Source organism: Mesoplodon mirus (assembly GCF_964341445.2).
Source record: "Mesoplodon mirus genome assembly, chromosome: 9".
Taxonomy (NCBI): domain Eukaryota; kingdom Metazoa; phylum Chordata; class Mammalia; order Artiodactyla; family Ziphiidae; genus Mesoplodon; species Mesoplodon mirus.
Genome location: NC_138985.1, coordinates 74,665,370 through 74,677,823, shown reverse-complemented (window position 1 = coordinate 74,677,823; position 12,454 = coordinate 74,665,370). Strand labels below are relative to the sequence as shown.

Sequence of the window (12,454 nt, the reverse complement as noted above, 5' to 3'; positions counted from 1 at the left end):
TCACTACCCGCCCCATCTGATTCCTACTTTATTTGTAGCTAAAACCAGGGGACGTTCTCAGCAAGCAAATAGCAGTACCAAGCAGCTAGCTCCCTTTCTAACTGCTCCGGTGCCATCTGCTTTGCTCTCCGGGTGAGTCTGAAAAGTCATCTTCTATACTCTAATAATAATCCTCCGTCAGGTTCCCCAGGCCCGTCTGGACACTGCTAGCCACAGGCTTGCCCGCTCAGGGTCGGCACTCGGGCTACTGCCCTGTATCCAGAAACACTGATGCTGATTGCTGCCCAGCGGATTGTGGGTTTACTGGGGAGACAGTGGCTGCCCTTGCTAAAGAAAGCCCTTAAGTGGCACCTGAGCCAGGTAGGCAGATGCTCTCACCACAGTGGCTGTGGCTGCCTCGGTGAGAAGCAGCCCACCGAGTGGAGGTGGCTTCTAAGAGCCCTACCCAAGTGTGCTCAGAGCAGACACTCTCTCCTGACCATCTCTGTGACTTCCCAGGTGAGAGCACTCACCTTGTCCCCACTGTAGCTGGTACCTGAAGGCCACCCCTTGGGGGAACTGAGGGCAGTAACAAACTGAGGCCTGGGTTCGTCATCTGTAAGTTACATTGACATTTCTGAGGGAAGGTCGCATGTCCCTTTCTCTTTTCCTAGGCAACCATCATAGCTCCTTCCTACCTTCTTATGCCTCCTCATTTAAACCAGTAGCCCTCAACCCCAGCTGCACATTAGTACCCGCTGGGCAGCTTTGTAGAGCATGACCAGTGTCTGGAACCCATTCCAGACCAGATGAATCAGAATCTCTGGGAGTGAGGCCAGGCAAAGGTACGTTTTAAATTTTGTTGTAGACTGAGGGTTGGGAATTACTGATTTTGAGGCTATTTCTCTCTTTTAATCATTTGTCGAGTCCATCAGTCATAAATTAAACAGACATTTTGTCAGTTACTATGTGATCGGATCATTCATCTGGATATGCAAGAGTGACCAAGGACACAGCCCATGACATTATGGAACAGTCCTAGGATGGGAGAATATGTGGTCCTACATTGCCTTTAGGGGGAGGGCTGCAGGTCAGAAATGGATTTCTAGAATTGAAGAATGAGCAAGTGTTAGAAAGGAGGGCGTTAGTCACGGGTGGAAGGAAGAGCACAAGTTAAGGCACGGGGTGAAGTTCAAGGCACTGAGAGGACCTCAGTGCGGCTGGGTCACGGGGTCTGAAGGGTGGTTCCAAGGAGGAGGCATCTATTGGGGGGGGTGGGAGTGGAAGGTAACCACGAGGCCCCGTGTGGTCACACTAGAGGAGCTGGTCTTCACCCGCAGGCAGTGCTGGACCAAGCAAATGATGTGATCAGATTTGCATTTGGGAAATAATCTGGCCTCTGTGAGGAGGGGCTGGAAGGGGGAAAGTTGAAGTCAGAGGTTGTTGGGTGAACCTGGACAGGTAATGGGGCAGGGGTCCAGGGACGAGTCAGTGAGAATGACGTGAAGTAGAGGAAGGGACAGATATTCAAGAGGTGAGTGAACATCACACGACTCCTGAAAACTATAATCCTCAGAGCAAAGTTCCCAACTTTCATGAACATTCAGGTTCCTAAGCCCAGCTAGTTCCATTATTTTGATCATTGCTACCTAGTTTTTCATCACTCACCAAAGACATAATGTAACCCAGAGTTGCATGACGGGCACAGTACATATACCTGGCGTCCAGAGAACAGGCCTTGGCTATAAGCAGTTTGCATTCCAGACTCTAACTTGGGAGAAGTGAAACCAATGGACAGTCCCAGTCTACAGCGAACTGTTCTTATTCTCAGCTCTTGGGTACAAATCTTGGCTTTTAACGTGACGCATAACAAGCCTAGTATTTGCTGGGTTCGGAAATGCCATCTTAGAGAGGAACAGTCACAGTGACCTCACTGTCCACGTCACACACAGCACTTTGCATGTAATATCTTGAATAGATTTTTCAACAACCCTGTGAACTCTGCACTATGCTTACATAGTAACATGCATAGTAGAATGCATGTTATCATGTCAGTGCTTCCACTTTACATGAGCAAACTGAGGCTTGAGAAGGGAAACTCACGTTTGCTAAATATCTACAATGTACCTTAAAGGGTGTTAGGCTTCATCTCATTAACAATAACCTGATGAATCCCAAATGATTCGTTCTCCCAGTTTATAGATGATGCAAATGAGTCTGGGAGGGATTGAGTGTCTTGAGGAAGTCTGCAGCCTGGCTTCAAAATTGTGTGCGCTGAGCTCTAAAGGCTGTGAAACTATCCTGAACCCAGTACCCAACTGTTTGCTGAAAACTACCACCGTGGGCTCCAAAAGCATATTTTCTTTAATACCTGAGTCATGCACTGCCTACCTTCTGCCTTTGCTCTTGTCGGTCCCTCTGCCTGGATTCCCCTTTCCTCTTCCTTCACCTCATAACTCCCGTTCATCCTTCAAGTCCCAGCGACAATTGTCTCAACCGTGTAGACTTTGCTGACATCCCTCCTTTCCCCAGCTGGACCAGGAATAAAGATTCCTTCACATGTGTCCCAACCTACTTTCTATTATTGAATCCCATCATACCTCCCCAAATCCTCTGGTGATTTATCATTAGTAACAGAAGAAACAATCTACAGTTTTCATCTTAACCAGCAAAGCCATCCACCATCTGCCCAGCCTTACCTTGCAGCCCCACCTCATTCGTCCAACTAAACGAAACCACCAGCCACTCTTCCCCACCCAGAGCTGTACTCTCCTCCTTCCAAGCCAAGGCTCATGCTGTTTCTCCCACCAAGACTGGCTCCTTCCCTGCACCTCTTTGTGTCCACATCTTGCTTCTCCTTAAGCCCCGGCCAAAGTCCCCATGCTGTACCCTCAGCCCACTGGCCCTCGAGAGGGGCTCTGTAAGTATTTGGGGGGTAAACACCTTGCCCTTACCCTGCTGTGACGTCACTTCCTCTCTTGGGGGAGGCAAGTGTGTGCATGTCTTTCACTCTCCCAGACCGGGACTTCATTGAGCACAAGTGCTCACTCACAGGGCCTTGTACAGTGTAGGTGCTCAAAAACAGTTGTTGAATGAATGGATGAACGATGCTGGATAAAGCTGTGGCTCTAAAGGCAGGGTCAAAGGGGACGAGACCACAAGCATATGGAGACTCCGTGGATCCGGAGCACATTTCAGTTAACAACGATGAAACCAGAGCGTACAGTTAGACCAACAGCATGCTCGCTTCTATTCAGGGACCCCCAGCACTTACACCTTTAATCCACTCTGAGGAGCCAAAAGGTTTTTTCCATTTGAAGTACAAGTAATATCTTGTGAGACCCCCCCACTTCTTTTGTATTTAACATGTGACATTATTACAGCAAACATGTGCTGGGAAAACTCCAGAAACACATGGCTCAGACTGCAGGCACGGTTCGGGGCTTGATTAAATAATGTCAGTACCAAATTCAGATTATAAGAGTATGTTTTCTTTGAAAACACACTGTAGCAAAGCACGTGTTGTAATTAAGCAAAGTTTTAAGTTCATTGATTTGCTGATGCCTCTGCAGCACCATCTGTGGGTTTTTCAAACAGTGATTAAAGGTCTGATAATTTGCAAAGAGGACAGAGTTAAGGATGGTGGTTGTGGGAGTCTTGATTTAAATCGCACGCATAGAGCATTAACAGAGACTTTACGCCATCAATTCTAATCCTTGTAGAAGCTACTTTGCAAAGGAATAGAAGACTAGTTGACCTGTCTATTTTGTCCCTTCTTAAGAAAACAGTGACATCTATCATGGGGGTCACTGTGCTTGGCACACGGAGTGACCATAGAACAATGGTCAATGGCCAGTGCCAAGCAAAACTGTGAAGTAGGCAAAACCAGTCTTTGGCTGCTGTTTTATGCTGTATACCTACCACTTTCATCCCTTTCCCTAGGGCCAGGGCCCTCTAGAACTCGTCTCCCTTATCAACCTGCTCTTAGGAAATGGGCTATATTTTCTTCAAATTGAAGTGTAAATGATTGCTGGGGATTTAAAGGATTGTTGCACTTATGGATGCTTACATCTAGCAGGGATCGAAGTCTTAAGCTAGAGAAATGGAACTCTAACTGGATTTTAAGCATAAGATATAAGTAGGAGCTGCAAAGTTTCCCATACTTACATAGGGGATTATCATCATTTCCATGCAAAGGTACAACCATGAGCATATAAATGAATATGATTTTTTAAGTTATTTCTTATCAAAGCAGCTTTGTTGTTTCTATCCAGCTTCCTTCTATTTTTTTCTCCAATCTGGGCAACCTCAGCCCCATAAGCTGGTACTCCTGCATACTGCATTGCATGTATTTGTTGAGATCTTTGGTTGAAAGTGACAAGAATCCCATTCAAACCATTTTAAGAAAAGAAAAAGGCTTATGTAACCAAACCAGCAAACGTCAGGGTCGAACTGATTTTGTGGTTGAATATGGCGTCACCGTTAACACATTCTTTCACACACACACACACACACACACACACACACACGAACTTTCTTCCATCTGATTCTACTGGCATTGGTCTCATTATCTTCCACTTTCCCGAATATTAAGGGACAGTCTTTAGAGGTCTCAGTTTGAGGGGAAAAGCATGCTTCAGCTATGCCTCAGGTTAAGTCAGGAAAGTCTGGGGAAGGATGCTGATTGGTCAGTTCATGTCACATGCCCACTTACTAGCATGATCATTGTGTCTAGTCACATGTAGTGTGGTGACTGTCATCTCTGACACCCCTTAAGAAACACATGAAAAGGGGAATCACCTGGCCCTCTGGGCTTCTGTCTTCTTATCTATAAAACAAGGGGAGTGGAGGTAGCTCTAAAAGTCTCTCAGCATTAACCTGATTCTATTTTAAAATCTCTTCGTCATTTTTGGCATTCAAATGGCTATATCTTTGTCTCTCTTACATGTCTTACCTCCCACCAGAAGGTCAAATAACATTAGGAGATGACAGTTACCTCCTTGGCTCAACTCAGAGTTTCTCTAAATGAGGAAAGGGGCAGCTCCTGTGGTGCCCCTCACATGAAACTGCAAAGTGTTATAATTCAGCCTGGACTAAATTTAGCCACCATTTATACTGCATGATATGATATGGTAACAATTTCAAAATTTGTGAAGCATTCCAAATTTAGCATTTTGCCTGAGTAAATAAAGAAGCAGATCAGGTGGAAGGTCAACTGGAAATTTAGCATATTGCCTGAGTAAATAAAGAAGCAGATCAGGTGGAGGGTCAACTGGAAATTTTCCTCTCTGCCGTTATGCTGGGGGCATGAAACAATGTTTATGTAACTGGTTCCAATTCAGATACAGCCCAGGTTCCAAGTGGCTAAGATGTGGTCATTTCCATATTATTTACCTACTTCCATACCACTGAACAGCCATTCTTTCTGCAAAATCCATGTGATGTCTTCTTCTCTGAAATACCATCCCCCCCTGCCAGCAGTGTTCATCAGTCCACCTGCCTTGTCTCATCCACACTTCTGCTGTCATGATCTTTGTCCATCCTGGCTCTCTTATTAGACCCTTCGTTCACATTAAGGCAAGGGCCTTAATGTTCCTTATACTGTCCACCCAGTATAGACTCATGGTAAGCACTCAGCAACATTTGCTGTATTGACGTCACAAATAATGCTTCTCAAGCAAATTTTTGTTAATAGCTTCTGTCAATACAGTCTGATTTATAGTAAGCTAATAACCAGTTGAGTTATACTGAAGAGAGCAACCCAGCCATGGCCCTAGAAACTCCCATGAGTCAGTGGTCTGGAAGACAGTTGCCTTCATGCCTTTATATCACTGTTGTCACCAGCAACCTCTTCTTCACCGGGCAAGCATGGCACGCAGGTCCTCTGAGAATAGTGGTGCCTACTGGATAAAGCAGATCCATAAGTGGATGATACAGATCTGTTATCCTTCACTGTTTCGTCTGAAGTTTCCCAAGATTCCTGCCATTAGATTTATTTCTTGTGATAAAATATTGCTTCCCAGATAGCCCCTATGAAAATGCAAATAGGTTACCTAGTAGAGGGTATTCTGACTGTGGACATGGATTCCTAAAGGTCAGAAGCATATAAGGAAAAATGAGGGTTGATATCACTTGAAAATAGATAGACCTGTTTGTCTCACAGCCACCTATGACTTGTCTTACCCTCGGTTCAGCCATGTTCAGTTGACTAAAGGGAAAATGTGGTTGACGTGGGATTCCTGGTTGCACGAGGACACTGCAAGCAACGTGTATGCAGATGACTAAAGAGTGAGAATATCGGGCATCCCTGAGCTGAGGGGACTCATGGGCTTGTGGGTTCCCCTGATGCTCAGGTTTTTCTGAAGGCATATTGGGTTTTGCTACCAAGGAGGACTGACTTTCTTGTTCAGCCTCCTGATGTCTCTAGACCCCAGCAGATCACTGGACAGGTCCTCACATGATAGGACAGCTATAGGAGAGACATACACTTGGAGAAAGCAACCTGCACCATCAGAGAGGGGACAGCACCATTAAACAGAGCTCAGCAAGCACAAGGAGCTGTCCCATGTTTGGAGGATATTTCAGCTGTCAAATATGTCCCAAGGTAGTGAGATTTTTCCCATCACCTGGCCATCAGGCAGGTTCGAAAGTTCTGGATTGCCACAGTCTTTTCCATGCTGTAAAACTGTTACTTCTATTACAATAACATTTCATGAAAGTGGCAATTTGGTGGAACTAGTCAGTGAACAATTACTGAAGTATCCACCATGCGTGAATGGTTGAATGAACAACTGATTAGAAGCCATAGGAGCATACTGAGATCACATTTATAGTGACAGGAGAGGGACCCAGGGCTGTTCAACACCCAGTGTATGCTCTGCCCACCATACGGGTATCTTAGAATTCAACTAGATATCTGTGACCTTGGACAAGTTCTCAATCCTTCTCAGTCTCCATTTTCTTACCTTTTAAAAAAATTTTTTATCTTATATTGGAGTATAGTTGATTTACAGTGTTGTGTTCATTTAAGGCATACAGCAAAGTGATATAGTTATGCATAGTCATATATCTATTCTTTTTCAGATCCTTTTCCCACAGAGTACTGAGTCCATTTTTCTTACCTTTAAAATAGTGTTTAAAAGCACCTACACTATTGTATTGGAAAGAGGATTAAATGGGGTGATGAACAGCAAAGTGCCTGGCACAGAACCTAGCACCTAATTGAGGTGCATTTGTGATTTTTTCTTATTTGTAAGTTGCAAACAACCCAAAAATGGTGGTATGGGGTGCAGTATAATACAGTGTTTACAGTCCTAAGTTCAAATCTCAGCTCACTCACCTACCAATCAGCTGTATGATTTTGAACTAGTTAACTTAAGGTTTCGAAGCTTCAGTTTCTTCATATGGAAATGTAAAAGATGATAATATCTACCTCGTGGATTTGAGTAGATTAAGAGAAGGAATATATATAAAACATTTTCCATAGTATCTGGCACATAGTAAGTACGTTATCAAGGGTAACAATTGTTGTTCTCATCTGTAATGTGAGATTAAAAAAAGCAGCAGCAAGATTACAGTCTCTTGGATGCCTCTGTGTGTTTTCTGGTCTTTTCCTGCTCTAGATATTCTGATGAAGATGAATCCACATTAATAGAGGCAATGGTTAATTGCCTCCTTGTGGGCTGGACCTATTCTAAAGAAGAAAATTACCATATTCTTCTTTCTTGAGGTTTCCAATGGGATATATCTATTCTAGTTCAGTAGACCTCTTTTTTTAGTGCCTGGCTCAAAGAGGCAATACCACATGCACATTTCCAAATACATCATTTGTATGAACACTCAGGCCTTAACTACATGGGGAAAGCAATCCAGGAGGGGCGGGGGTGGGTATTATTTCACATTCACTTGAACCGGTGCCAACCAAACTTCCACAGTTAATTGTGTCTCAGCGATTTTCTCCTGGAAAAAAATAATGATTATGCAGACTTCTAGCTGTTGCTTGGACTTCTTTCATTCTTGAATTTGCATTGTTTACAGTCACATAATATATCAAGCAAATGAATATGCATATATCCTCCCACCCCAAGTCTCCCACGGTCCCCCCCATTTCATAGTTAGTCAATTCACCTCCTTCCTTGCAGTTCCAGTGGTACAGGAGGTAATAGAAGCTGTACATCATGGTAGTTGACTCTTCAGAAAAGCACTCTTGAAGTTAGGGCTGAGAGTGCAAACTAAAGGGCTCAGTGGGTAGGGAACCATTATCTGTGGAAGACTTTTCTGAATGGGTAAGGTCAACCCCCAGGAAAATTATGGTCTTCCTTTAATCTCACAGGTAATGCAGGTGGTGAAGGAGCAGGTTATGAGAGCTCTTACAACCAAGCCTAGCTCCCTGGACCAGTTCAAGAGCAAACTGCAGAACCTGAGCTACACCGAGATCCTGAAAATCCGCCAGTCTGAGAGGATGAACCAGGAAGATTTCCAGTCTCGCCCGATTTTGTAAGTTACCCCTGACCTCTACCTTCTCAAAGGCTCTGACACACCATTTCTAGAGTGAAAGCTTATCAAGCAGCTGGGCTGTATTGTGAGCTCTTTATGGAAGGCCAACAGAAGAGGTCTACTCAGTTCCTGAAGTCTCAGCAACTCCTTGAGAAAAGCTGGGCAGGGGTGGGCTAGGAGGAGGTAGGGACAGGTGCTGGCAGGAGGATCTAAACCAAGAAGTGACCCAGTTACTGATGAGTCCTCTAAGAATTTGCAGCTGAAAAGTTTGAAACCTTTTGTAATACTTGGGACAATTCTGTTTTGCCCATGAAGCTATATTCTGTGTAGGTACCCTTGAGTGGCAAGATGTTCTTCCCCAGCCAGAGTGAGACCTACCAATAATTAAAGCAATATGAACATTGAAGTATCATGAGTAGGAGGGAGGGAGAGCCAGCTTGAGAGGAAGAGAGAGACCCACTTTCTCCCTGCCCCGTTGGCTCTGAGTCAGAACGTCTCATATGGCTCTTGGGACTATCAACCCACAGGCCTAAGGTGGAGAATCAGGGGACCACCCCCCTTTTTTTTTTTGCGGTACGCGGGCCTCTCACTGTTGTGGCCTCTCCCGTTGCAGAGCACAGGCTCCGGACGCGCAGGCTCAGTGGCCATGGCTCACGGGCCCAGCCGCTCCGTGGCATGTGGGATCCACCCGTACCGGGGCACAAACCCATGTCCCCTGCATCGGCAGGCAGACTCTCAACCACTGCGCCACTAGGGAAGCCCAGGGGACCCTTTTTATAGGACTTTGTATCAGATGCACTTGCAACGGTTGTGTAATTTCATGAATCTCCATCTTTAAGATGTTCTGAACCCTGAACATGAACACTGTTTTAGACTGTTTTGTTTGCTTTATCTTTCTTAGTATTGGCCTCTTTATCTTCCCTTGTTCTTTTCTAAGAGCTAGGTCAGCGCTGTTACCTTTATCGTTTTTAGGGAAGGGAATAGGAAACAGGGTTGGGGGTAAGGAAAGTGTTTGACGTTTATTCTTATTATTCCCTCAGAAGGCTGGACACAGCTTCTTCTGAGCTTTCGATGAAGCCATCTTACATCATAGGTGTCATGAAGTTCATCTTAAACCTTTCTCTCTAATTCTTTTTCTTTCTTCCCCCTTTCTGTTTCTTGCTTTTATATATTTGACATGTTTAATGATTGGCAATTTGCAAAGCACCTCCTCATGCTATTTCATTTCCTCACACCTGTGTGAGGTAGGCCAATCTCATTCCCATTCGAGGACCAGGATATAGTCTAGAGAAGGGAGGACCTTGTTGACAAGTGGACGAACCAGGACTTGAACTCCAGCCCACTGATCCCTTAGCTAATTCTTCATCTACCCTACCAGAACTCCTTTGCCAAGTGCAAGACTAAGATGAAGTTTTTAAAAGTGCACAGAAAAAACCATAGCCAAGCTATAGTGTCTACTTTGTGTTTATTTTCAAGCCTTAAGAAGCACCATTAGAAGCTGCAGAGCAGAACTGCAGGCTTTAGTGGGGATGACGTTAGGCAGCAGGGGAAGGGAAGTGCTTCCTCAGGGTCTTCGGCTCGCATCTGCATTAAACTATACCCACACTGGGCAGCAGGCAGCTCTCAGGAGAGGCAGAGCTGGGGTTTTGCTTTGGTCCCTCAACTAGACGTTAACAGCCCCGTATCCCAAGCAGAAAGAACTTCGAATAAAGGACTCCTCCGAGGTGCAGTTTCTTTCTTTTTTTAAATCTTTTTACTGAAGTATAGTTGATTTACAATGTTGTGTTAGTTTCAGGTGTACAGCAAAATGATTCAGTTTCAGATAGGTAGATAGATACTTTTTCAGATTCTTTTCCCTTATAGGTTACTACAGAATATTGAGTATAGTTCCCTGTGCTATACAGTAGGTCCTTGCTGGTTATCTGTTTCATACATAGCAGTGTGTATATGTTAATCCCAAACTGCTAATTTATCCCTCCCCTTCCCCCTTGGTAACCACAAGTTTGTTTTCTATGTCTGTGGGTCTATTTCTGTTTTGTACATAAGTTCATTTATATCATTCTTTTTTTTAGATTCCACATATAAGTGATTTCATAAGATATTTGTCTTTCTCTGTTTGGCTAGCTTCACTTAGCATGATAACCTCTAGGTCCATCCATGTTGCTGCAAATGGTATTATTTCATTTTGTTTATGGCTGAGTAGTATTCCATGGTATGTATATACCACATCTTCTTTATCCACTCCTCCATTGATGGCATTTAGCCATGTCCTGGCTATTGTAAACAGTGCTGCAGTGAACACTGGGGTGCATGCATCTTTTCAAATTATGGTTTTCTCCAGATATATGCCCAGGAGTGGGATTGCAGGATTATATGGTAGCTCTGTTTTTTAATTTTTTAGGGAACTTCCATGCTGTTCTCCGTAGTGGCTGCACCAATTTACATTCCCACTAACAGTGTAGGAGGGTTCCCTTTTCTCCACACCCTCTCCAGCATTTATTATTTGTAGATTTTTTGATGATGGCCATTCTGACCAATGTGAGGTGATACCTGATGCAGTTTCTGTCTTGCAAGGAGGGACAGTGGCGCCTTGCCCCATCCCAGGGCCTACAGTACTAAAATGTTGGCTATCATAATGTCTGTTTCAGCAGATGTGTGAACACAAGGAGATTTTATTGTGCTTTTGACAATAATTCTTAAAACCTAAAGGGAGACTTGAGGGACCACTTCAGTTAAGGCCAAGTGATTCTAAATTAATGTTTGACCATGACTTTGTTCCAAGGAAGACTGTTAACTGCTTGTCAAGTATGAAAACTTTGCTCCTGCTTTGGCTTCATAACTTTACTTCCCAAGGCTCTGCCTGTGACATTCTGAAGTCTCTTTTCCCTTTATTATAAGAAACTCTTACTTTACGCTTATTATTTAGAGAGAAGCAATGGAAATATTAAGGAAATCTCCTGTTATACGTAACTTTGGCATCATCACTCGGCCATAGGACTGAAAAGCACCACGGTCCACTGGAGCTCTGGATATAGTTGCAGTAAAGTCACAAAGACTTGTCAGAGCTACAGCATTTCACGGGGGAGGCCATGAACCAGCCTGGTCATTATGCCAGAGCCCTTAAAACAGGCAGGAGGGTACCAGCCTCCAGCTTCTTCTCCAGCGATGCTCTGTCTGTTAGAATGATCTGCTAGACAGGAGCTCACTGTGGGGTTAGATGAAGTGCAAATGCTGTCACAGTGGCTTATAGGATAAGCCCAAGTCAAGAAAGAAAAGGCATAGACCATGTACGTACGATAGTCTTCAGTCATTCATTTATTCATTCATTTAACAAATGTATATTGAGTGACTCCTACCTGCCAGGCCCAGCCTGAGGTGCTGGGACAGGCAGAGAACCAGAGACCCTTGGCTATCCCTGTGCCAGACTTTAAAGCTGGGGTTTGGAGGGATTATCAGGGACTGTGCTCAGTGCCAGGTGGGAGGAAGCACAGGCGGGTGGGTTGTCACTAGAGCACACAGGAAACACATCTAACCCAAGCTTGGGGGTTAGGATATTCAAATTTTAGAACTGAAAAGCATCTTTAAGGTCATCCAGTTCAAGCTTTTCATTTTGCAGACAGGGACAGTGGCTTGGCTGGGGCTTGACTGCTGGTGTGGAACCCCGCTGGCTGCCCTCTCCCCATCACCTGGCTGCTGCACGCAGCACAGAGGCAAATCTCAGTGCCACGAAGATCCCTTAGGCATGTGTCGTGTTTTTATAAAATATTTATATTTCCTGAGAAGGAAAATGCAAATTCCAAGTGACCAGATATTTTGGGAGACCTTGTATTCAGTGGGTTGAAGAAACTCTTATTTCTTAGCTCTTGACTAATTATTTCAGAAGGAGGTATTTGTTATTTTCTACTTAGTGTGACTTTATGGGAAGGATAAGTCCATCCACACAATTAATCCGAGTTAATGGATATAAAAAGTTTGAATA

At 44.3% G+C, this 12,454-nt stretch overlaps 1 protein-coding gene across 9 annotated transcripts in view; it reads left to right on the top strand.

Moving 5' to 3' along the window:
• Positions 1-12,454, top strand: part of ELMO1 (engulfment and cell motility 1) — a 596,918-nt gene that overhangs the window by 544,190 nt on the left and 40,274 nt on the right. For all 9 annotated transcript variants that reach the window (XM_082632561.1, XM_082632562.1, XM_082632557.1 and 6 more), the window contains one exon: positions 8,312-8,475. In XM_082632561.1, the coding sequence (XP_082488687.1) occupies positions 8,312-8,475 (164 nt within the window). The remainder of the gene's footprint in view (positions 1-8,311; positions 8,476-12,454) is intronic.